The sequence below is a fragment of the Neoarthrinium moseri genome, assembly GCF_022829205.1.
Source record: "Neoarthrinium moseri strain CBS 164.80 chromosome Unknown scaffold71_Wmoseri_CBS_16480, whole genome shotgun sequence".
NCBI classification, from domain to species: domain Eukaryota; kingdom Fungi; phylum Ascomycota; class Sordariomycetes; order Amphisphaeriales; family Apiosporaceae; genus Neoarthrinium; species Neoarthrinium moseri.
Window position 1 is genome coordinate 150,484 of NW_026055185.1, and position 25,446 is coordinate 175,929.

Consider the following 25,446-nt stretch of genomic DNA (forward strand, 5'->3'; position numbering starts at 1 on the left):
GTAACAGCGGCTATTCGCTGGCTTTTGCATTGAATGAAAATGCCCAGGCCGTGGCCAATTTTCCCATTGGTCAGTTAATCAGTCCAATAGGTACACCCGAGTGGACCTAATCCCCGGACCGCCTCGACTGATCTACGCTTGTCTCCCCTGTACCTGGAGCTTAATGCCGACTCTATAACTTCTTTAGATCAGAGCTACATACGAGTTAAGGACCAAGGGTCCATTAATCCACTTAGGTGGTCTTAACGGCCCAGGAGGATTGAGGCGCGGCGCATCACGGCACTTCTGATGACGTACCGATAAGTTAGGCGTGGCCTTGTAGGAAATGATATCTACTTGCACATTACTCGCTACTACGAAGATCAGGCCGCACCCATCGACGGTCACATGCATCACTGAAGTTTCGAGCTGAGACTGTCTTGCAAAAACTTTTGTCTAGCCTCTCTCAGAATCTACAAACTTCGGGATTTCCTGTTACAGCGACCCCTACACGTGGCACGCTTAGAATATTTGCTTCTTCCAGTGGCGTACGTCAAAGGCCAGGCTGCTGCCAACAGCTATCTGGGGCTCCGCAGAGGTCCCCAGTCAGACAGATGTGGTCCAGTTCAACCAAGGAACTAATGCAGAGAATGCAGCTTAGAACAGTCGTCTGACCATCGTCGGTGTATTTGCCAGCCTTTGCAGGCTGTAAGTCTCGAGCTTCCTGACTCGTTTCCAGAGCTTCGTAGGTCGCTCTAGACCTTGTCTCGGAATGCCACGCCGTACCGGATTATCAGCAAGCGCACTCGGTCAATGACATGTCAAGGTCGCGGAGGCAATCTTGATGACTTGGAGATCCCGCCGGCACAAGCTGCGATACCAGCTATGACAGAGTGTGGTGACGCGTCAAGGCTCAGCCAATCAGTATCCCATATTTTGGCCCTGACGCTGCGAGAGTGTGCACCCTACTCAAGTTGAGCAGAGCCCCACTACAAGGTTTTCTGATGTTTCGGTGTAATACAGCACTCCCAGCACTCCCAGCCTCGCCCACTGCAAGCGAAAGGGGTTGAGCGAAAGAGAGGGGACTGTAGTAATCAAGCGATCGCAACACGCAAGAACAAGGAGGTAGATGGGGTCTCGACCGCGCCGCTCATCTAGTCGGATTGGCCCGGTTCTATGTCATATTCAACATCTGTCCGGATAATGTACTTGGCGCCCCTTCTAACGCCGGTGCCCTCGTGTAGTAAGGCCCCCTTACTCTCGCCATGTGGAAACAAAGCGATCGAGCCCATGATCGGCCGCACTGGATGGGCGTTCATAACCCCATCGACGAGGCTAGGTGTGAAGAAGGTGGTTTCCCCGCCTTCAAAGTCATCGTTCAGGTAGACCAGGAAGGTGAAAAGGCTAGACTGCTTTGCATTGGCCGGCGAAGCGTCCCATAGGTATTTGCCCGTTGTTGGGTGAACTCCCGACGGGGGCCAAGCACCGTCAAAATGAACTCGGTACTCGGCTCCGGGTACGTAGCGGTATACTCGGAATCGGCGGTTTATACCACGGGCCTTCTTACCATCGATCTCTGATGGGATGAAGGGTCGAACCCTCTGCCACAATGTGTCGTGGAAGGCCTCGTCCACTATCCAGTAAACGTTGTGTGCAAGGATACTGGCCTCAGCCCCATCATCTCTGATGGGGGCATCAGGCAAGTACCCCACAGTTTCTGTCGCCGCAATGATTGACTTGCATTCTTCCACAGACAGAACATCTTTCATAAGTGACAAATTCGGCACTGAGGGGTGCTTGTGGTGTGAGGTTGGCGGTGGCGTTGGAGAGAGAGGGACCGCATTGTCATTGCTGAGGTAGAGGACAGCATCGTGGAGATTTGGCGGATTACGCTCAGGGCCACGAGTCGTTTCTAGTATCTTGAAGTTCTCCTTGACGCCTGCAGGGCTGTATTGAGAAATGGTCTCATCAATATGGCATGTCGGTGAGGCTGCTGCATCACGCAACACCCATGGTTCGTGCAGCATGAATGGGCCGGACGGCGTAAACGAGGAAATCGAAGGGTTCAGGTCGGCAGTGCCCGTGACTCGTGAAATTGCATCCAGAACGCGCAGGAGCTCAAGCTGGTCCTTTGACCTGACCACATTCTTGGTGTCTCCCATCGAAAAGCCGCTCGTGACATCGATTTCTCGTACCCAGCGGCATAGAGCGCCCAGCTTGGGGCTCTCGCCGCGGATGCGCATCTCGGCAAGCAGAATCAAAGCATCTGTGTATTTCCCATCCACCAATGCCGCAGATATTCTGGACGTGAGGTTCGCATCGGCTGTTGGGGAGCGGGTTCTTAGCACACGGCAAGCCGCAACGTGGAGGCGCGAGTAACCTACCGCTAGTGTTCAAGCCTGTGGTGCAGGCCTGCTTGAAGTCGTAAACAGCAGTGCGCAGCTCCCTGCAGGCCTTGGACTTGATGACAACTGGGTATTCAGCCAAGGTGCGCAGCGTGTCGACGGCAATCTCGACCTCTTCTTCGGAAACCACGGCGTGGAGGGTCTTGGGCTCGGATCCGGGGCTGGGGTCGGAAGAGTCTGGAGTCGGAGGCGCATCGGCTCGCTTCTTGTTGACCGGACCGCCCTGTGGCTCATTCTGCCGCTTGCGCTTGGCTGCCTTCTTGGATTTCGACATGGCGACGATGTGGTATCTCTGGGCCGCAGATGTGGTAGTCGGGCAATGGGCAGCTCAAAAAAAACTTCATGCGGCCTCTCAATTGACGTGCGAAAGGAAACCGAAGTCGAAGCTCTAGACGAATGGTGGGGGTCTCCACTTTATTCATACGACCCTGGGGAGAAGTTGCCACCGGCACTAACCAGTGCAGAGGCCGCTTCCTGAGCCAATGAAGATGAAGTGGGTTGTGGTGTGTCAATGAAGGCTGATGATTCAACCGGCGTTCCTTGTTCTCAATTCGTGTGACTATTATAATGCAGTGTGTCTGTCGTTCATGTTGCAGCTATGCGCAGCTTGACTACATTCCACTTGGGATTTCGAGTCGAACGATAGCGAGTCGCTATGGCAAGTCTGAGGCGTTCATGTGGTAGGTTACGGCTTCTACGGGCTGATGGGCTGACCTACATCTACATCGGCAACGACATCTCTATGTAATTCAATATAGTGTGCTTGTCTATGGCATTGGAGTCTCTCTGCTCCTTTTTTTTGTATCATACACGGCTACCTGTTGATGGACTGGGCGAGAAGGCTGGCTGCATCTCAATGAGAGGTTGCACTGCGTGTGCGCATCACATTGCTCCTGTTATAACTATGGCATCTGGGCAGAGATTTGCCCAACGCCACTCACGTAGAAACAACTATCGCACTAATAACTAGTATATACTTATGATACTGGCTATCTAGGATACGTAGAAATCAGTGGAATAGATCACATGACTGGACTCATTGCTAATCTAGAGGTGATTTCACAAGGAACATCTGGGAGCATCTGGTGTCCAGGCACAATGCATTCTACACTTTCAAGGCTACGATCCAACAGAGGTTCGCTTTCACTTGCACGTGACAAGGTGTTGAGCTTCACGAGGGGTGTCTATGTCAGCTGGATTGCAGACGACATTGGGTATTCAGAGTATCAGCTGTCTCCAGGAAGAACAGAGCCTGACATTTAGCAAGCCAAGCGTATTTCGAATATAAGGAGTTTCTATGTTGATAATTCGTCAGCTACCATGGAAATATACTGCTCGCTTGTTTCTGATGCCGCCGTCCATGTCATGAGCGCCACGTAATGCGTCCGCGTTGGAGCTCCTTGCGGAATCTGACTCTCTGTGGCTTGCAGAATATGGTCATACGTAGTGTGCGCTACGCCCTCCCATTCACTCTCGACCACATCTCCGGTCTTTACCATGATTCCGCTCCTGTCGGCTAAAGGAAAAATCCAGTGTTTGGCCCTCTCCAGGACCTTTTCCACCTGACCTCTTTTGAGAAGGTCCGTCTCAAACTCAATCTCGAGACGCTGCAGACCCTTGAGCTGGCAGATATGCCAACCCCAAGTCCCTTTATGCAGGTGCTCTCTGAGTTTTTCGAGAGGAATTCTCAACGGTTGGGCAAGCATTTCCTGCTGAGACACCCTTCCGCGAAGCCAGGGACAGATACCGAGTCTATCAGAAGATTCAATGGGTGATTCCCACGACCACCAGTCGGAATTCCTCAGCGTTAAATGGAAGTGTTTTGTGGCAAATCCAAGAGGTCCAGTCTCCGGCATACGATCAACAGCAATCGTATGAGCCTGCTCGAGGATGTACTGCTGCGCAAATACTTGTACCGACTGTACATGAGCTTTCTGCTCCTCGCTGAGGGATTCTTGCCATAGATCCACCCTAAACTCGCCATTTCTGTGCGATCGCATGAACATCCAGGGACCTCTCATCCACCAGAACCTGAAAGTTGCCTGCCGAACAGGCAAGAGTCTCGCTTCCTCGAATATCCTTTTGCAGGTCTGCAGCAGTGCGACGCTGGTCTTGGGATGAAAGTGCTGCCCCGGCCGGTAATAGCCGCGGTCGGGACGATAAGGCTTGTCCACGTCGTCTTGAGGCGCCAGGGCATCTGCAAATATCAGTCTCCGTATTTCACCGGGGAGCTTGGCGAACAGCGCGCAGTTGTCTTGCGCGGCCATGTTGGCCATGTCGATGGTGGCGGGGCGGGACTTGGAAACGGGTATGGCTTCAACGCGCCTCGGACGCACGAGGCGTCGGTTGAGGATTGTGGGATCCATGGCGATTGATCTACTTGATTGACAGCACCTGCAAAACTTAGTCTTCTGTATTGCCGTGTAGTTGTATGTTCATTGAATTTGGACTTCGAGGCAGAGCCTGGATAGAGTTGGTTGCCTGGAGGTGGGGTCAACCAGATGTGCACTCGTGCCACACTCCGAGCTTATCGACATGGCAGCACACGTACGACATGAGCATCTTTTGACCTGTTGCTCGCCAGTCCGGTATACTGTCGACATCAAGCACATTGAGAGACGTGAATGGCCATCATCAATAGTTATGCGATCGTAGAGACCGACTGGTAACACGGCAGCCCCGGCTCCAACGGCAGCCATAATGCTTCATTGTGTCTAAGATATAGTAACAGAGAATTCATGAAAGGGACAAATGCATTTTCGAACCGGGCTCTTGAGAATCTAACTTATGCCATTCCGCTTCAGTCAAAAGCCTCTCTCATCTCAGAAAATTGTCGCCAACAGACCATGACCGTACTTGTCCGGCGCCATAGGTGGCAGCATTTAGTGACCCTGCGCGTACTCGACTTCAGTAGCTGGGAGATAGTGAACTGGAGTGGTGCTCCTGGGCCATATTCCCCAAGTAACACAACCTCAGCCAACGCAGTCCTCCTCGTCAGTGTCGACGAATTGAACGTACATTGTTCGTGTGGTCAAAATAGACGTGTAAATCGACGGTCGCCAAACCGGATAGTCGTAAAATGAAGGCAAAAAGTGCGATGGTGTATTAAATTCTACGGAAAAGAAGGAAATTAAATAAATGAAACGCGAAAAAGCACAGCCACTATTTCTCAGCCACAATTCTATACCACGTCCCACCAGCCCGAGCTCAATAGCCCCCGCAAAATGTCTGAGGCTTAGATATGGCGCTGCTATCCAATGAGATCTCGCCGTTGAAGACACTCCCAGGCAAAGTTCTGGCGTTGATACCGATCAACGTGTTCGTAGGTGTTAAGAGGTATTGGTTGTAGTTGAGACTAGGCCGAGCGTATCCCTAATGGAAGTTTAGATGAAGTCGGTGGTCATGCTGGTGTGATCCCGTTGCGAATGATTATCATGGATACTTAAGTTTTGTGTCTCATCTTTCTCATTTTGATCACCTTTTACCTGCGCTTTGAGTACAACTAATAATGTATAATTTGAACCCACAAGTCTAAGTCTAAGTCTAACTCTAGTCTAGTCTACAGTATTCCTTACTTCTGTTGCTTCTTGCTCTTCTTTAGGCTCGAAGAGCCGGCATTCCACCGATGGACCCGGAAGAGGTAGTAGGTCAAAACAGAGATGGCAATATTGAAGAAGAAATAGGCCCAAACGATTCCGAAATTACGCCACCGTTCGTCCCAGTATATCTGGCTCCCTGCCAAGAACTCGTCTGCGACCGAGATGGAGCAGTACCGGCATTGTGAGGTATCGGCTGGGTTCTGCAGCTGTCCTGGAGCTAGTTGGAGGTAGTTGGACATGTAATCTCCACAAGTCTGGTTCGCTGGCGGGTCGAAGATGGAGGTTTCGCTAGATGAGCAGATGACCTCTCGGCCGTGCAGCTGTGTTGCTACCATGCCCGCGGCCCAGTATGTGAACGGCGACACGCGATACATAAACACCCAAAACCCAGGAAGAGCACTGGGGGCCTGCAAGACACCGCAAAATGTCAAACTCATCATCGAGAGAAGGGTGACGATCCCACCGGCAGTTTCGGCATCTCGCAGAGCGGCAACGGTCATCTGCGCGAAGGAGGCTGCGTAGACGAAGAGCTGGATGGAGAACAGGAGAACCAGAACCTGCCTCTCCGAGCTCTGGATGCCGGTCACAGGGTAGTAGAAGCACGCATACGTCAGTATACCCATCAGGACCTGCCATGGAACCTCCACAATGACGTTGGCAATCAAGAAGACCTGCCACGAGTAGGCCTTGCTAGGTCGCTCGCGAACTTCGTACAGTGATCGCTGGGTGACGAACACGGGCTGAATTTGCTGTACCACGGTCGTAAAGATGGTGATGATCATGAAAACGGAGAAGACGATAGTCTGCATGCCTGCCAAGCTCGTATTGGCCTGGTAGAAGGAGAAGCCGATGAAAAGGCCGGCTGCGATCGCGAGGAAGCACTTGGCGATGATGTAGCTTGGCGTCCTCCAATACTGCTGAAACACTCGGACTGTAACCTCTTGGAGCTGTGCAAGGAACGGCATCGCAAACTCGTTGTGTGCATCTCCTCTACTGTCTCCTGCTGTTACTTGGCTTTGCTTTTCGGAGTGAATTCGTTGAATCTCGGCTTGGACAGCTTGAGCCTCGTGGCTTGCCTTCCAAGCCGAGTGCCAATCTCGGCCTTGACCATCCTGCGTTTGATTGACGATCTCCAGCATATACTCTGCCGGATTCTCCTGGCTATCGCACTTGCGTGCGCCATTCGACTCGAAATATTCGAGCAGTGTGTGCGAGTTCTCGCCAATCTCTCCGAAGTAGACCGTCTTACCGCCTTTAGCAAGGAACAGCAGTCGGTCAAATTGCTGGAATAGCAGGGCGCTCGGTTGGTGAACTGTACACAAAACAGCCTGGCCGGCATCGGCAAGCTTGCGCAGGAAGGAGCAAATGGCCCAAGAGCTCTGGGAATCGAGGCCACTTGTGGGCTCGTCCAGGAAGAGCAGCAGCTTGGGTTTCGCTGCGAGCTCTACTCCGATCGTCAGAAGCTTCCGCTGCTCAACATTCAAGCCTTCTCCCGGGACACCGACCACGGCATCTGCGAAGGTCTCCATACTCAGCAACTTGATCACCTCCTCAACATAGTCGTCCTTGTCCTTCTTGCTCACTGATTTGGGCTGGCGCAGCATCGCGCTAAAGCGTAAGCTCTCTCGCACCGTGGCGGTTTCAAGGTGTAGATCTGTACCAGTCAGTATTGAGTGAAAGATCATCGGTGGATTCATCTGGCATACCTTGCTGCTGCACGTAGCCCGTACTTCTCTGGAATCCCGCATCTAGGGGCTTGCCGTTCACAAACATGCCACCAGTGATGACACCCATCGTGGTTCTCTGAGCCAAGACATCCAGCAAAGTGGTTTTCCCTGCCCCAGAGACGCCCATAAGCGCAGTGAGCGTGCCTGGTTTGACCCAGCCAGAGACATTATCCAGCAGGCGCCGAGGCTCGCCCTTGATCTCGATATCATAGACGACATCTTGCCAAGTGAAGATATCCCTCTGAGGCTCAATGGCTCGCATGTCGGACGTCCCTTCGTCTTCTTTGGGCTGAGAAGCTGCTGCCATCTCCTCATCAACTGGGCTGAGACGTGCCCCCTTCTTCAGATGTGCTGGAACTCGTCCACGTTGGTAGACCAATGCCTCGGCGGTACTAGTCGTAGTTGAGTTCAATTCTGCAGCCGTGAAGTAAACACCCATGAAGAATATCAAGAACGCGAGTATGATACCAAAGTTCCGCCAAACGTGAGAGTAGTAATACTGGTAGTTGGCAGCAATGAATGCGTCGCCGCTGACAGTTGATTGCCCAGCTACCGCGCCAACCACAGAACAAATCCAAGATTCGCCTATCGGCGGCGAGTATCCGGGAATGATACTGGAGCAAACGAACTCTCTTCCATGGAACTCGTTGGCAACTAAGATCTCGAAACCGTAGAACAGCGGGTTGAGGAACCGAATCCAAGAAAACCACGGATGCATCAAAGGGACGGAGATGACGAAACCGGTATAGATCACAAGAGCAAGGATCATTACTCCTGCTAAGGATAAGGCTTGTGACGCTGTCTTCGTAACGGCAGCCATTGTCCTGAAGATAGCGCTCATGGCGAAAGTGCACACGTATGTAATCAGGAAGAAGAGGAAGAATTGAGCGGGTTCCCTCCGGAGTCCAACCATAAAGTAGAAGATGATGTTGAATATAGTCGACAGGAGGAATTTGATCGGCAAATCGGCCACGATGCCCGCTATAGCCTCGGTCGCCGGATGGTAGAAGGCGTATGAGGCGTGCTTCTCCACGATTGGTCGTTGGGCGTAAAGACTGCTAATCTCAGAGATCGACATCAATCCGTTCACCAATATGGCCACGAAGATAGCGGATCCCTTCGATTGGAAGCCCGCGGATGCATCAGGGGTGCCGTAGAAGACGGAACCGATGATGAGGGCTATGATGAGCTGGGAGATGGCCGTGGTCATGATTGCTGATCTATCTCCCCAGAGCCGTTGGTAAGCTCGTTTCGTGTTGAGCCGAATTTGCATTGGGACACTGATGAGGTAAGATGATCCAGGACGGACATGCTTAGCTTGGCTGTCGATCTTCTGCTGGCGAAGCACCGAGAGGCTTTGGCCACCGCCCTCGGTTAAGGGGTACTCCTCACGATACTGAGCTATCTGGCTCTGGAGTGCCTGGAATTCCGGCGACTGGCGCCAGTATCGTTCAAACTCCTCAGGAGTACGTGGTACCTCGTTTGCCATTCCAGGGCGTGGCTGTCTTTCCTGCGGGTTTGTGACCGAAGTCAAGAAGTCACCGGTCGTCTGCCGTGGCGGGCAGAACCACCCTTGTCGCTCAAAAAAGTCTTTGGCGGCGTTGGCAGGACCAAAGTATATCTGGCGTCCCTCGTACAGGACAGTAGCCTTGTCGAAAAGATCGTATATAGACTGGCTGGCCTGGTATATGGCGACTGCTCCGGTGCTGCCGCACAAGTCTGCGCCGAGTCTGAGTGTCTGCACAAACTTGAGTGCAGTCGCAGAGTCAAGGCCGCGCGTACTAGATTGGCGTTGATCAGCCTGGAACTCTTAAATCGGACTTTTAGGGGTAACGAACCTGTTATCCCACGCTGCCAGTGGCGATCCAGCCAGGATCATTTCCGCGATACTGACACGCTTTCTCTCACCACCCGATACGCCACGTACGAAATCGTTACCAACCTTGGTGTTGTATGTATGACTTAAGCCGCAGACCGCCATGGCAACCTTGGCTCCAACCTTGGCTATCTCCTCACGAGACATGCCTCTAATGCGGTTTGAGGGTGTCCTCACAGCCGCCGCAAATTCCATAGTTTGACCAACGGTCAAGTGGGGGAAATGCTTGTCCACCTATGTATTCAAGGGTAAGTATGCATGGAATAGAGCAAGGATTCGATAATGACTAACCTCTTGGTTATATGGAGTTTCTCCTCGGAACTCCTTCATCATAATCTTCTGGGGGACTCCATTGTAGCTGATGGTCGACTGGTCATCCACAGTCAATCCATGCAGCTCTCCACACATGGTCTTCAATAATGTGCTGCATCCTGAGCCTGGTCGGCCTAGCACTATTAGGAGTTCTCCACTTCTGACCAACCCGTCAAAATTTTGCAAGATCTTTTTGTGCTCCTTGCGTCCGAAACTGAACATCTCGCCCAGTCGAAGAGGAGCTGTGAGCATGCTGCCCACCGTATCTTGCAGCTGAAGAGCCGCGGCTGTACCAGAAACGTTGAGGTTCTCATAGGAAATACCACTCTGCTTGAGGGTCAACCCCTCGGCTCGCATATCGTCGATGAACCGTTTGAGCCATCTTGCAACATCAAACTCTTTACAGTCCGGTCGAAGCCTAGGGTCATCATCGCCTATAGTTTCTATCCGTTCGAGGCCTGTTGATGCTCTGGGATCTCGAGGTCGTGTGGCAAGAGACGGGTGCCGCGATAAAGTAGTCGCTAACCTTTGTAGTTCTCGCCTGTCGTTCTCTCCAATTATCGATGAAGCCCGTTGGAGGCCATCATATTCCTCATATTCTGTCGAACTCGAAGTTTCGCTGTCGAATTCGCGGAACTCGGTAAGCTCCACTGACGACATCATGAAGAGAAATTGACGAAGTTAGATGTATAAACGATAACGGTTTGAGCCGAATTTCGCCGGCTTGGCAGGAACGAATAATATGGGCAAAGATACGAAGGAAAACGCAGTTGAATGTCCGACCTGGAAAACATCACGGTGCCTGGTCCAGATTATTATAGTCAATTCATACCACTGGTATTTGGCACGGGGGACGGAGTTAAACGTCGTCCTGTTAGTCAGTATGGCTCACAGGCGGGTTCGGGAACCAACGCAAGCCCGAGAACTGCTACTAATGCTGATGGTGGGGCCTAACCATACGGGCCGGCGGTAGACCTGCATAACTGCGCTCTAGTTGGCAAAGGGCGAGGCTTAGAAATCCAGGAACTAAAGCGATTGGTGGTGTCGCTAGTCAGCCATCAGCTGAGTCTAGGGCGAGTCGAGAGCCCGACCGCGGGTTTCTGGAAGCTTAAAATCTCCGTCATTTTGCCAACCCTTCTGACATCATTCGGCATGCTCCTCTTGCGCAGCCACTGGAACAGAGACTCTGGTGCGGTTCCCCATAACTGGAGAAGAGGGTGGGTATTTGTCTGGATTTCTTCAGTTCTCAAAGAACGGGGGACTGGTCTGAGGCAGCTCTAAAGCATTTTGTGCAAAGTCACCTGTCACAACTTCGATTCGATTCGACCTAATATAACGACGAAAAGTCACTTCGTAACATTGAGGCGGATCCACATTCTTGACGCATATCATGGTATCCAGATTCTCGAATATTTTGGCACTGAACGGCAGGTTTGAGAGAGCTGGCGGGTCACACTTGGGGAGAATTCTGAATGACAAACAAATGATAGGGACTCGTTCTAATGTGGGACACCTGGCTTGACTCAAGTGGCAGGGCCGAAAGCAAAAGTCTAATGCAGCGTTGAATGGGCTTCATGACTTGCTAGAGTGTTTCATCGCATGCAAAAGCATTCCAGACTTAAGTCATTCAATGTAATGATCTCTAGTATTGCTTGTATAGGGCATGAATGGACTTTGGCTTATCACCGACTGCATCTATAACACCTGTTAGTGATTTCGTCGAGAAGAAACTTCGTCGTATCGGACTTAAGGGGGGTTATGGCAGTCCACCTTTCGCACTCTTTGCATTCCACTCCTTCAGCCACTCCTGTACGAAGACGGCCTCGTACTGCTGGACCTCCTTTACCGCCGTGGGCGGTAGGTCTGCCGTTGTTTCGTTGGGGAACAGGCCATTCTCATCCCAGTGATGGACAGCTTTTGCGATCAACCTGAAAGGCTCGTCGATGGTGTCAGGCCGCTCAGGGACCTCAAGAGCATGGGGAGTTGCTGCACGCCAAGGGTCCCATTCACCATCGATGAAAGCCAGCCGAGGATAGCTCAAGTTGAAGCCGCCGTATTTGTTGATAGCCTCCACATCAGAGGGAGTAGTTATATTGAAGGCTTGGGCGCAGATGGCGGCATTGTAGGGGATGTCAATCGTGCGCGAGATCAGCGGTAGCTGGCCGGCCGGGACTCCGCTGCCAGTCGCAAGATATCCCCATCTAGATTCCACGTCAGCTTCTATGAGCAGGTTGCCAGCTGGATGGCACGGCCGGCACTCGCTCATAGGCACTTACTGCGTACAGTACTGGTAAGGCCAAGACTTCCAAGTTTGCGTTATGGCAGTCTGGGCATAGAAGTCGGGGTCGCTTGTGCTGAAGCATTCCTCTTGATCACCGTCACAGCTGGCAACTCTGGTGTCTCGAACATAGCCAATGTAGTTCAAAAAGTGGTTTGTCAGTGTGCTCGTTTCGTTCTCCCATCCACCGACAGAGATGAGTTTCTCGACAGTCGGCCTAAGCGACTCTGTATCGGGATAGTAGACCGTATCATTGCCAACGATATCGCAGTAGACGAAGAACTCATCACTGCTCTGCGTGGGGTCCCAGTTATAGCTTTGGAGACCACTGATACCGCCGGTCAATGCATTGGCGAAGTCGGGGTTGGATTTGACACCCCCAAGGCCGAATGCCTTCTTCAGTTCGGTCACATAGTCGCTGCCATTGTGGCCAATCAAGATGTTATCGACCACATTGGTTACCTTCTGAGTCGCCTCAATGCAGGCTGGAGGACCAAAGATGCGCGCAGCCTCAAAGTACTGCCAGTAGTCATAGATGGCCTCGGTCACCCCGGAGGAGGAAATTGCCCCGTAGTAGATGTCGGGGTACAGCTTCCGCAGTATGGCTACGAAGGCACCGGCGTAAGAACCACCGTACGCAATATACGCCGTGTTATTGGGGCTGAGGTCGTAATCTTCCAGGCCTTCAAACTTGACGTTCTGGGCGAAGTAGGCCGTGTCGGCCAATGCCTGGTCAGTGGTGAGGAAGCGCAAGTTGGGCGTGGAGAGATCTGGCACAGGCCAGCTCTCTCCATAATACCGGTGCTCCAAGATCACTCCAATGCCCTTGGTCGCACTGGCGAGCTGTGCTACGATGCCCTTCTGCAAGAACGGCAAACGGTTTGCGCCAGAGGTCTCTCCAGCTGCCAGGACAATGACTGGACCACCCTCTTCGTAGTATTGCGCATCGAACCAGTACCTCATGTCGTAATATCCGTCGGAATGCGGCTCGTAGATCGAGTCATTGTGGAAGTGATCGATGGGCGTGGAAATGGTATAGGCAGGGTATGTCGCAGCAACTTCGTCGGTCTCCTGCACGGATAGGCCGCTGGGAGACTTCACCTTTGCCAGGTCAGTATTAGGAAGCAATGAGGCCGAGATGAGAGGCATTGTTTACCTGCTTGCGGAGCACGCTGACCGGCACCGGCAGTCCTTGGAAGGCCTCGGTCAAGAGCGGAAGCGAGAGCAAGCTCGCCACCGAGCCGCAGCGAACCATGGTGGGATATGGACAGATAGTAGCGATGTATAGACTCTAGCTATAAAGCAGTCGGCCAAGGTCCGAAGCTGCAGACGACTTGGTCGAGGGGAAGAGGAGCAACTTTATGAACGGTACCCATGCAGGGTTCACGCGATGCCCGCGCCATCTGCACAGCTTCCGCGCCAAGCTTTGGAAGGCCGCAAGCCGGACGGGTTCATCAGGGGCCATGGGCCGTGATAGGCACTCCGCTGCAAGATTGGGGCGCGGCACTTGCCCAGATGGGGGTCTTGAGGTCATCCATAGCGGGCGCGCTGGTGGAGCTAAGGTCAAGACGGAAGGTAACTCGATGAGGTGATCTTCGCAAAAGAAGACAGGCTTAACAGGGTAGTTGAGCGCGAGCGTCAAGCAGATCACCGTGCCCTGCTTGCAGGTGCGCGAGTCCGGCTGCAACCCCGCAGTCCAGGGATGCCTTAGCGCAACGTTGACTGACTGACTGTAAACCTGCCGTTTAAGTTGCACAACATAGTTATATCGGCTAGCCAGGTATTGTCTATTAGCGTTTACAAAGCCCTCCGAGACAGAATCCGTACGACAGCTATCGCGAATACAAATCGCGTACGTTGATCTGTGACTATGGATAGATGCCAATTTTGATACGGTGCTGATGAGCTGGGAAAATTTGTCACTGTGTAGCTTTTCAAGTGAGCTGCATATCGTTGAAACTATCAGTGAAATTGATTCTTCAAAGCTGTATGATTTGCTTTTCGTTCGTGTATCTCGACTTGTAGAGTCGGTCCCTCCGTGCGCTTAGAATCAAAGTCTACTTTGCTCGTAGAAACTGAACCACGTTGCTAGTTGTACATCTCACAAGTATAGGCTTCGGCAGAGCCTTCAGGACCTTGGCTCAGTAAATCTAGCACGGATCTAGCACCAGCCACATCTGTGTCACCATCAAGCATGAAACATCAAAGATCTCACGTATAACTAAATCACGAGCGTTCTGATAAGCAAACCGATACAATGCCTGCCTAGGGTCGGCCACGGTGGTTTTCAGAGCCGCCCCCTCCTGTCGGGGAGATTTTCACTGCAGGTAAGACCTTTTGCTGCATAAGTGCCTGATGTTTAGACAGTCTGGGTTGATATCTGTAAAAAAAAAAAAAAATCTCAAGTTCTGCCTCCTCACTGCTAAAATCAAGTCAACTTCTCATGCTTTGCAGTGGGCGGTTCTGCTTCGAGACGCGATAGTCAGAAGTCATGTATCCACTCGCCCCCGGTGGTTTTCAGAGCCGTGCGAGTGGTCACCAGCCTCCTGGCAGCAGTCATGGTCCAGGTAACGATGAAAGAGGACCTCTATTCTCTGACTCGACAATTACAAGAGGCGACACCTGAGGACGCGAGTCAGACGCATATTTTCCGGGTATCGTAGACGGGAAGGAAAGCAACGACTTGGCAGCGAGAAAACAAGCTGGTTCGAATGCGATCCCGACACTGGACGCGGGGAGACTTTGCAACATATATCGTCGTCAACGCTCCATGGACCTGAATCATCAATGGCAGGCTTGACTATGGAGGAATTTACCTCTTCATACGCTGATCAGCAAAACAATCCCGGCAAAGGTTACCTTGAGTAGGGTGTTGCAGAGGCTGGCATCAGCACGCAAATTGAATACCAGGAGGACCGATCTGATCTCACCATGAGCCAGTCAAAAACGATTACATTACAGGGTAGACAGATCTTGGGACAGGATCTGGCCACAGCGATGAATCATGCATCAGAGAAGTATCTTGGTATAGATCTGTTGAATCGCACGAATAAAATTTCTGCGTTTGTCAAGCATCTTCTTGACACGATTAATCTGTCAGAAACTAAGCTACACTTTGCTGCGACCTCTGATGAGAGCGGCTGGGAATCCGAAGAAGGCGAAAACGCCAGAGCGGAGACTTTTTGTCGATCAGATCTGAAGCTGGAGGTGTTCCACCACGTCTTTTGCAACAGCGATCGGCACAGTCACTCAAAGCATTACTTCAAAGACGAGCCAACCTTGCGCAAAGAGCCCTCGAAAACCGTAGTCACGTCACTGCAGATGTTCCAATCAAAGACCTCGATGTATGGTCGAGAAACGATCACATGTGTGTTTTGTTGTTATCAAAGAACATGACTGTGTGACGGAGCAAGTAGGTTTAGACAACCTCAATCTCCCACGACCGGGTGGAGGCAGGAAAAGTAGCCCGCGGAAAGAGAGGATCAGAGTCTGTTCGCCTGTTTTGGACAGAACCCTACAACATGTTGCAGAACACGATCCCTATTAGGGCAGCAACAAGGAAATAGAGGCGCCATATGTGGTGTGTTTCACATTCGAGCAGCCCTTGCAGATATGGCAGAGCAAGATGGAAAGTATAGCCCCGTATTCAAGCCCCTCATTTCGTTCCTATCACAGCACTATGGCAACGAATACGATGCAGCAGAGAATTTATATCGTCGGGGGCTGGTCACTCATTATCATGCCTTAAAGCTGTTTAGGCCCAACGAGATCGTCCTGGTTCGCCAAGCAGGTAATAGCCAGGCATGCGTGGTCACCAAGATAAACTGCATTGACACAAAGATCAAGATCGGAGGATGGTCCTGCATACCGAATCTGCCAGCAACAAGTCCACCAATCCTGGAGGTATTCCTTTCGTTATACCTGGGAGTACTGATGCATACGACCGCCTGCCTCAAATACAATAAGACAAAGCGATGCACCGTGGAGATGCTTCCCCCCCACCCATACTAAGAGGGTTTAATCTTGAAGCAAAGAAATGGGGTAATTATGCTATTGATCTATAGACTCAGCACTCTCAAGACCTATTATGGCAACCGGCTTGATTTAAATTCCGAGGTCCTTATCAAGGAGTTGAAATGGGATGATCGGGAATATTTGGTCGACTTCTTTGATGCGCTGGAGGTCTTTTTACCATACATGTAGTCCTTGACTGGGATGCATCTGGGGAGACTCATAGCCAGTGAGGGAAAAACACGGCACGCCATGACTCAAAATGGTTACAAATCCAACACAAGGATTCCGAAGGATCGGTTGGAAAAGGATGGAAGGTTGGGTATAGAGTTCTCAATTTATAGCTGTCCCGGTATTTGTATAATTCAGGTTGAAGGCTTGAGTAGATAATCTTATAGGGGTCATAGTACGTGATAGAATTCAGGTGTAGAGTGAATTTTGGCGTATAAGTCAATTGGGTGGCTATCTGAGTTGTTGTTTATTTGACAACGAGATCATTGGATTATACAGAGCTACATTGGTTTACGAGTTACATTAGGTGTGTCTGGATGTATGGGTCATTTTGTGCCAGTCAATGGCCCTGAACCCCCAAAGGACGCGGGTGGGTCAGAAGTGTCACGGGCTATGGCCCCTATAAGGTCGTCCGTCTACTAAAGCCTTCAACCTGAATTATGGGCACAGCGTCGTTCACTCAAAACCAAATTTCACGGACTCTTGAGAGGAGTGCACGAAATTTAATGGATTCGCCACGTAGAGAGGAGACCAAGTATTATACCTCCTCTTCAAGTTTAAGATGCTTGTCAATCAGGATAGTCAATTGAAGAGTATATTAACCGCGCCTCTTACAATAGGGGCCACCAGGCTCGGCTATAAGTCATAGGCGTGCTGCTCCACCGTGTTGACCTGACCCTACCGGTCTGGCTACGCCGCGAGTGACAATTTGTGGTTCCACCATAGAAGATCCGCCCGGTCATCATGGCTAGTACGTTGCGTGCCACGTTTCTAATCCATGGTCAAATATCAATTCCAGTAGTGCATCCCCTCGCGGCTCGATAGTCATCCGCGGCTGCGTAGAATGTATGGCGATAGTCTCTGTGATAAAGGAAAAGCAGACGCGCTTGCATCAGTATTTTTGTCGAGAGGAGGAGAAGGAGCGGAGGCAGGGGGTGGGGGGTTTCTTAAGACTTACCCATAGCCACCCGAACCTTCATAGAAGGAAGCATCGGCAACGAAACTACCGTCGTCATTCCAATGGCATTGAACATTTGGAACCCATGCGACTTGACCCAGCTCTCTACCGAGGGCTTCGCAGAACACTCCGAGGTCGTCGTCATTACGAGGGGTGGTGATGAGTTGAACGCGGTATCTGTGATAGCCGGCCTCAGCCCAGTTGGAGACCCACTTCAGATCTAAGTTGCAGGCCGTGGCCGTAGGAACAGCTAAAATGGCCGCGAGGCAAGCGAGGTTGAACTTCATTTTGGTGATTGTTGTTTGTTTTAGGTAGGGAAAAGAGTTGGGAGAGTGATGAATTGCTGAGTAGGGAGAAGGAGACAGATTCAGTTTTGAGGAGAAATTTCGCAGCCTTATACTTATAAGAGATAAAGTAGACCGAGGTAGTCTATATTTGTAAGAAATTTCTCTAAGCCCAAATTGAGAACCATCCCTGTGCCAGAGTTACCGCTGTAAGGACTCAACAGTGATTTATTGGTTTGGGAGAGACCTATACAACTCTGATAGTGCTCGCTCACGTCTCCAGAAGATACACACTACGGACCCTGTATTTCTCGTCTCGTGTTGCAAAATCACAACGTGCAGCAGGGACGTATAGTCCAGCCCAATCATGAAGACTCTCAAGCGTTTAGCCAGGGTTGTGCGGCCGCATGGCGGCTGACAGGATGAGCCTGCATAATGGGCCTGGTGGGGTATCACAAACCTATCTATTACTGCCGTATAGTATTTACATCTTCTATCCTGTCCAAGAGGCGCGGTTTCTACAAGCGCCGTGTCGGCCTGGTGTAGCTCTCAGCAGTGCACTGCGCATTGCTATGATTCTCGACAGCCGCGATGGTCCCAATGAAGGTCCCAATGAAGCGCTGTCTTACCAGTGTCGAAGTTTGGCAGAGGCGATGTTCTGCGCCACATTCTGTTGTAGCTTGCGGCACAGCTGGTAGCACGCCAAGAGACCTAGGTCTCATGTCCACCACTCAGGAGACGCCCTGTACGAGGTCTATAGAACCTGAAGCGGAGCAGCTGCATCGGCCGCGTCGATTGCTGCGATACCGAGTCTGGATGTAACGGCGGATACAGACCGTCAAAAGGCAACCAAACGCCCCTCGTCAGCTGCATGAACCCTTGAGGCCATTTGAACCTTTGAACCATTTGGACCCTCCCTCTTGGACCGTCTTGGACCCTCGTGTTGTCATGGACACAGGCCAGGACTGAAAGAGAGCCTGCAAGTTCAATTAGGCATTGTCTCAATCTGGGTATACGTCCGGCTCGACAATTCGAGACCATATCCAATAGATCTCGCATGCTCTCTCGTGTTGCCCCATAGTGTCCCGGTTCTTGTTTGTGGCACAAACATGGGTGTAAGATGGCGCGACAACCTCCGGTGAGCGCACTGGATGCTGCTTGAAAGAGCAGTAGGAAAAATTACCTGACTTTCTCACGGTGTCCGGTGTAAGTAGAATCGATGCGTGTCTATTGCGTCGGTGGTGTGCGGTCCCAATATTCAGGTTGGGTGTTGCCGTGAGGGGCTTATTCACCGTGGCGCATTCGAACCTCCATACAGACCACACGAACAGCGTTGGATCTCGAGCTGGTCGATGCCGGTGAGATTGATTGGCACCGAGTTCCTTACAAGACATGGTCGGCTGGTATCGGGGAGATCCGTGCCGATAACGGGAAGCTGGTCCTGGGGTCGCGCAGGGTAGCCGGTGGGCCGCGGCACTACAGTTATGACCAGAAGGCAGCAGAGAAGCTTCTCTCCCAATTCGTACCTGGGTTGCTGCTTGTAACTGGAGTGAGCTTGTCTGGGCCGCCGCTGGAGGCAGCGTGGTGTCACCGGCGTATGAGCCTCTGCATCGAGACTCGCGGAGATGATTTAGTGGCTGTAGAGGACGGATGCGCATGTCGGTCAGCTTAAAAACGGGTTTGCCGTTGTGGCTGGCTTAAGGTGCAAATTCGGATCACGCAACCGTAGGGTCCGTGCCGGACACGGGGCGGTACTGTCTCGGCCCTTGCCCGGGGCTTGGGATGCTCTTGGGGGAAGGTCTCCGAAAGAGAAAAGAGCCCCAACCGACCAGGTACAAAAATCAGTTTACCAGGTACAAACATTAGTGTATTGGTAGCGGCCGACCAGGTGTAAAAGCTCCTACCAAACCAATAGTGCGTATATATTAAACATATACATAATTCCCCGATATCGGGTAAAAAAATAGGTGAGGTATAAACGTAATATATATTAAACATATATTAAATATATATTAAATATATATTAAATATATACGTAATATCTATTATAAAGCTTTTTATCAATTTTAACGTATATATATAGCGTAAATCGCCGTAATCGTATATATCGGGTATATACGCACTATTGGTTTGGTAGGAGCTTTTACACCTGGTCGGCCGCTACTAAAACACTAGTACTTATACCTAGTAAACTGATTTTTGTACCTGGTCGGACAGAACCTTAGAGAAAACGGCTTACGGGGTCGTTAAAGCGTATCCACGGCCGGCCGAGCGGCTTCTCAAATAGAGTAGGTTTTTCGGGGCCAATACTTTAACATTACTAAGGAATTAATATACACCAAACCGGTCGAACACCGTCACCGAGTAATTTAAAATAATAAATAAATATAATTAGTCCCGCGCAATGATGGTATCCTCATCCTCGCCAGGAAAATCATCTTGTGGACGGGGTCCCAATGCGTGGCCATGGTGAAGACGTCTGCCTTTTCTCCTAAGATCTTGGCCTTGCCGAGAAAGTATTTTCTGGTTCTGCGCGCCTTGACCTTCTGTTCCCTGGAGTAGATCACAGCGGAATTTTTAATCTAATTCAATCGTGGCTGGTAAGAGTGCTGCTCTGGTATTTCAACTGAGATTACACTCTTGATTTCTCATTAATAATTGTACCCAGTTCCACCACTTGTTGTGTGCCTTGACCTTTGAGGCGTATCTGCAAACCTCCCCAATTTGGAGTGGCATGCAGGTCCACTACACTAACTATCAACAGGGCTGCCCAATCAGCGTCCTCGGGGTACGAGCCCACCAATGACTTCAGGAGGCCCACCATTGCCCGAGGACCATGCATTCCCCCATGCCGTCATTCGTATCTGCACGCTGCTGGTGTTTTCGATGACTGATGGTGAGTTGGGTGTAAATACTGATATTGCGAGGTAGAGAGAGGTTGGCTCGCTGCCACTGCGACTAATTTACGAGAAGCACTCTTTCGCGCAAAGTTCCTAGGCTCATGGGAAGCATATACTCACGGCGTTCATATGAGTTGCCGCTCTGTTCCATCCCGGTGTTTGGGCTCCAGGTGCAATCCACCATCAGAACACAGCCCAAGTACGTTCATTGTCTCATCTTTCTTTTTTCGTACATCTCCGCATAGCTACTAAGTAGTAGCTAGCACTGCCAACCTCACAGTTGCAGCCACCCATTCAACTGATAGTTCAAGGATGATGCGTTGGGATTAAATCCTTGGCACGAAGAGTAATATGAGGTCACGTCATTCAATATGATTAATAATTCTGCCCAACGTTTACGGCCACTCATCACGAGTGGGTTCGACACGATTCATCTTAGTAGCGGTGCTATTTCCGCTTGCGCACCAAGGTAGCTCGTACCAGAACCCCTCTCATTGGCTGCTCAGATACTCCTTCTAGATCCCATAATTCTAGGGAGGACGAAGGATTCTCATGCAGTGAGCTATTGCTTAGAAGCCTGCAGAAAATCTCATTTCTTGGCTAGAATTGGAATGGGCTCAACTCTCAGAACAACACAGCCTGCGAAATTATCTTGGTCCTATGACATAATGTCGCCCGCACTATTTGTGAGCAAAGACACGATAATAAAGTCAGAATATAATCATATAAAAGGAGTGATGCAGGTGAGACCTACCCAGCGACTTTTGCTCACATCATCACCGTTTACTTCATAATCGACATCCTGGGATCATTATGGGCTTCTCAAAACCGCTTGCCACACTCCTGGTGGCGTTGGCTAGCCTCGCCACCGCCAATTCAACGAACTGCATTCTCTGGAACTCATGCAACATCACTGGCCCTATTGGTAGTGTGCCCGGAGAGTGTGGGAAGATGTTGGTGCCGCTTGACTACACCAACCCGAATTCTACCCAGCGACTAGAAATTGAGATCTTGCGAATTCCGGCAACCAAGCAACCAAAGAAAGGCAGCATCTTCCTCAACTTTGGCGGGCCGGGTGCCAGTGGCATCGAAGATTTTGCAACATTTATCGAAGAGATCAAGGCGTAGGTTCACAGGAGATTACGGCTCAACAGGCCAAATGCTGATCATCTTGGTTCTGTAGCGCCACCGGTGGCTACCACGATCTCGTCAATGTTATTCCGAGGTACAGACTATTCCGGTCATCCGCAACATAAATGCTGGGAATTTGGGCTAATCAGAGACATGGAAAATAGGGGAACCAACAATACAATGCCCTTTTCCTGCTACACTAGTCAGGCTTCTCGCTACGTTGGGGAGAAGCCTCTCGCCACCAACGCGTCAGACGTTGCTCTCGCTGAAGTCTGGGCTCAGTCGAGCATATTCGTATCAGCTTGCGAGACGCTGCAAAACGATACAGGTCGACTCATAGGCACGGCGTTTACAGCCCGAGACACGATGCAAGTCGTTGAGGCCCTGGAAGAAGACAAGATGCTACGCTACTGGGGTGAGTTCGCCTCAGAACCCGGAATCGAGCGTCAGGACGGCGACTGACATATATAATTCCAGGTTTTTCCTATGGCACCCTCCTGGGAGCGACGTTGGTGGCCATGTTCCCTGACAAGATTGACAAGATTGTCTTGGATGGCGTAGTGAATCCCTTTGAGTATTATCAGAACACGTAAGTATAGGCCCGCAAGCCTCATCCAGCCCCACCTACTGACCTATCCCGCGTTGCCAGTGAAAGTGAGCGAATGGCCTCTGTGGACGATGTTATTCGCGGCTTTGCCAGCGGGTGCGTCGCGGCGCCCACCGCGTGTCCTTTGGCACAGAACATGACTTCCACGCAGCTAGAGGAGTCCCTATACATCTCGCTCGAACAACTCAAACAGTCCCCTATACCGTTGCCCGACATCGCTACTCTCGGAGGAGGCACCCTCATTGACTACAGCACCTTTAAGAGCTATATCGTTTCAATGCTAGACTTCCCACAATTATGGCCAGAAATGGCGCAGACACTTGCCGGCCTGTCCAGTCCTGCGTCGAATCCCCCGCCGGCCAGGACTGCTGACGCGGAGGCTCTGTGGGGCATCAAGTGCAGTGATGTGCTCACACACGCTGGCAGCGCGATTGATCTCCTGCCTGTCATACAGGCCCGTCGTAGCCTCAGCCGATTTGAGGGTGATGCCACCGACAACCTGCTCTTTCGGTGTGCCCAATGGAAAATGCCCGCCAAGGAGCGTTACTCGGGCGACTGGAATGTGAAGACCAAGAATCCTATCTTGATCGTCAACAACCGTTATGATCCCGTGACGCCTCTTGTCTCGGCCAAGAACGTGAGCGATACGTTTCAAGGGAGCGTTCTTCTGGAACAGGTCAGCTACGGCGTGAGTAGCCTCCCAGCGTCATCTAGCGAGTTTTTCTGCTAATTCGTCTTGCAGCATGATTCGATGCAGCAGGGCTCCTTGTGCACCGCCAAGGCTATCCGGGCGTACTTCACCAATGGAGAGCTGCCAAAGAACGGTACCGTGTGTGACGACCTCAAGGTGAAGTTATTCTCGGGTAAGACAGGCTGGGACGAGGTCATACAAGAACTCAATGCCGATCCGGTCAATTTAGGATAAGCATTATACGTGTTTAGATACACTCATAGCTACTTTAGATGCACGGATTATAGTGGTATATACGAGAGCTCTTCGAGATATGAGGCTTTAGATTAACGGTCACGCATGAAGCGACAAGCACGGGCGATCGGACAAGCCACGCTGCTGCGCGCTTACGTACCTAGGTGGATAGCCTGAGTTTGTAATAATATGATAATTCTGCCCTGCCAATGGGGTAATGCCGGTCCATTGACACATATCGTATAGGTCTAGCTGGCACGGGCTTGGTACATAACGTGTGCGTCTGATTGGGCGACAGAATCAATAAGTTGATAGGACTGGGCTATTCACACAGGGGTTTATCCCCATAGGATGAGCTACCACTGGAGGACGAAGTCTTGGGCGGGCCTCTCCTCGAGGTACTCCCACCATGTCGCCAATCTGATTGTCCCACTTCTGCCTTGGCCAAGTGACACATCAAGTTGACATATCCGCGCCAGAGGATGGATTTCACCATCGAAGAAAAGTCCTCCACCTCCCCCCAAATCCTCTGACAGGCGTATTCGTGCAAGAAGGTCTCGTATTTCTTCGTTATCTGAATACTTTTGTGTTGCTGTGGTCTCCCTCAACAGGATAGCCTCGGCCATACTAGCGGACAGAATCGTGTCCCACAGACCCTCTGTGCGCGGTATTCTCAGCAGCGCAGTCGCGCGGCGACGGGCGGCCAGGGTGGTTCCCCCTTGTGCAACCGTGAATAGGGGATTCATTATGGTCGAGTTGGTGCTCCGTTTACACCCATACGTTCTCTCGAGGCTCATTGCTTCCTCTGCGAGATCGCAAATAGCGGTGTCAAGATCTGATTGGGTCCGATCGCAAGTTGACCGAGTAGATCCTTGTAGTGCTTGCTGCAGGTTTTTTTGGTTCGCTGAATGGATCAGGCGGAGAGACAGAATAGCCTTCTTAAACTCTCCTAGTTTTGACTTTCGGCTCCCCTGGGTTGAAGCTAGTTCCACTTTGGCACCAAGAAGTGCGAGCATCGTGTGGACTTCTCTAAAAGACCGGCAGTATGCCTCGATCTCGTCGTACTCGGGCTGCCCCCATACCCGCAGAATATGGCGTCGATCTTCATCATACAGTTTCTTTACATGCTGAAGATGTCGGCGTCGCGACACCGCCATCTCCATGAAAAGCGACTCGGCAGCAGTTATGGCTTTGCTCAGGGCATCGTGTGTAAGAGAGTGACTTGAGGTTTCTGTGGGCTCCTTCGCTGTATATCGTCTCCACAGGTTTAAGCTGTTGTCTCGACTCAGGAGGCTCGGGAGTTTCGAGACTCTGCGTCCGCTAAGTTTTACCACCCGCATCTCGAAACCAATCAAGATTGATCGTAGAGACACGAGAGATATGGGAGACGACAGAGGCTTTTGGTGGCCACCATTACGACCCTGAGTGCTCTCCGGGCCTGTGCCCTGTTCCACGTCGACTTCACGAAGAAGGTTGTATCCTGCCCCGAAATGCATTTGTGCTTGATCATAATCCCCTTCAAGGACACAGATACAGGTTAAAATGGTACTGACAGTAAGTGCTTTCCACCAGGAGTGCCTGGAGTATGACGCTGTCAGAGACCGGATTGCCAAGTTGCATTGCTGTAAGGTGAATATATTTGGTTTGCTGGGAGGTATACCGGAGATGTATAGCTCGTGAGCGCAGCCAAGGCCGACGATGGCATGCCAGATAGAATGATCTTGTTGGCACATCATCGGGATCTCTTTGATCCAGAATCTAGTATCCAGGGCACCGGCGAGAGACGGTGCCGTAACGTCCAGGAAATATGCAAAGCTGCGTGATTCAGGAAGCGGCTTACCGGTACCGACGAGGGGCAGGTCAGCAGTTGCATTTGATTTCAAGATATTCCCGGCCGGACCCGTAGTCGTTGGCAGCGGGCCCGCTAGAGAGGTGCCATATCCGTCGCAAGCTCTGCCCGTCGTGGTGCATCGCTTGCAAAATGGTTTTTCTTCGTCGCATCGAACTCTGCGGATCCTGGTGAAACCGGCAGTCAGCCCCAAGGTAACCGTGGATGTGTTTGCTTGAAAGGGCGGCCAGCGATCCACAAACAAACAGAAATGATGTAATAACGAGTTACTGGACTTACTTGCATGTTCTGCATCCCGTCCGGACTTTGTTGTGAAAAGCTCTCTTAAACAGGCTTTTCTTGCCGGGGTGGCTGTTCAATGTTGGCTGTGACAT

The 25,446-nt window shown here is 51.2% G+C and overlaps 7 protein-coding genes across 7 annotated transcripts; 1 reads left to right on the forward strand and 6 right to left on the reverse strand.

Annotated features, from left to right (window-relative positions):
* Window positions 1-1,133: 1,133 nt before the first annotated feature.
* Window positions 1,134-2,658, reverse strand: JN550_011660 (uncharacterized protein; the record flags this gene model as incomplete). Its single annotated transcript, XM_049310050.1, has 2 exons — window positions 1,134-2,302; window positions 2,364-2,658. The coding sequence occupies 2 exons, from the start codon at window positions 2,656-2,658 to the stop codon at window positions 1,134-1,136; spliced, it is 1,464 nt and encodes a 487-aa protein (XP_049166410.1).
* Window positions 2,659-3,679: 1,021 nt separating this feature from the next.
* On the reverse strand, window positions 3,680-4,750 carry JN550_011661 (uncharacterized protein; the record flags this gene model as incomplete). Its single annotated transcript, XM_049310051.1, has 1 exon — window positions 3,680-4,750. The coding sequence occupies one exon, from the start codon at window positions 4,748-4,750 to the stop codon at window positions 3,680-3,682; it is 1,071 nt and encodes a 356-aa protein (XP_049166411.1).
* Window positions 4,751-5,955: 1,205 nt separating this feature from the next.
* On the reverse strand, window positions 5,956-10,558 carry JN550_011662 (uncharacterized protein; the record flags this gene model as incomplete). The annotated part of the gene is made up of 4 exons (XM_049310052.1): window positions 5,956-7,637; window positions 7,690-9,491; window positions 9,549-9,820; window positions 9,878-10,558. 4 exons carry the CDS (start codon window positions 10,556-10,558, stop codon window positions 5,956-5,958), a joined length of 4,437 nt encoding a protein of 1,478 aa, XP_049166412.1.
* Window positions 10,559-11,654: 1,096 nt separating this feature from the next.
* JN550_011663 (uncharacterized protein) lies at window positions 11,655-13,431 on the reverse strand (the record flags this gene model as incomplete). The annotated part of the gene is made up of 3 exons (XM_049310053.1): window positions 11,655-12,099; window positions 12,175-13,277; window positions 13,333-13,431. The coding sequence occupies 3 exons, from the start codon at window positions 13,429-13,431 to the stop codon at window positions 11,655-11,657; spliced, it is 1,647 nt and encodes a 548-aa protein (XP_049166413.1).
* Window positions 13,432-17,200: 3,769 nt separating this feature from the next.
* JN550_011664 (uncharacterized protein) lies at window positions 17,201-17,663 on the reverse strand (the record flags this gene model as incomplete). Its single annotated transcript, XM_049310054.1, has 2 exons — window positions 17,201-17,279; window positions 17,377-17,663. 2 exons carry the CDS (start codon window positions 17,661-17,663, stop codon window positions 17,201-17,203), a joined length of 366 nt encoding a protein of 121 aa, XP_049166414.1.
* Window positions 17,664-21,373: 3,710 nt separating this feature from the next.
* Window positions 21,374-23,223, forward strand: JN550_011665 (uncharacterized protein; the record flags this gene model as incomplete). The annotated part of the gene is made up of 6 exons (XM_049310055.1): window positions 21,374-21,684; window positions 21,744-21,785; window positions 21,856-22,106; window positions 22,169-22,280; window positions 22,341-22,986; window positions 23,041-23,223. The coding sequence occupies 6 exons, from the start codon at window positions 21,374-21,376 to the stop codon at window positions 23,221-23,223; spliced, it is 1,545 nt and encodes a 514-aa protein (XP_049166415.1).
* Window positions 23,224-23,579: 356 nt separating this feature from the next.
* JN550_011666 (uncharacterized protein) lies at window positions 23,580-25,446 on the reverse strand (the record flags this gene model as incomplete). Its single annotated transcript, XM_049310056.1, has 2 exons — window positions 23,580-25,239; window positions 25,352-25,446. 2 exons carry the CDS (start codon window positions 25,444-25,446, stop codon window positions 23,580-23,582), a joined length of 1,755 nt encoding a protein of 584 aa, XP_049166416.1.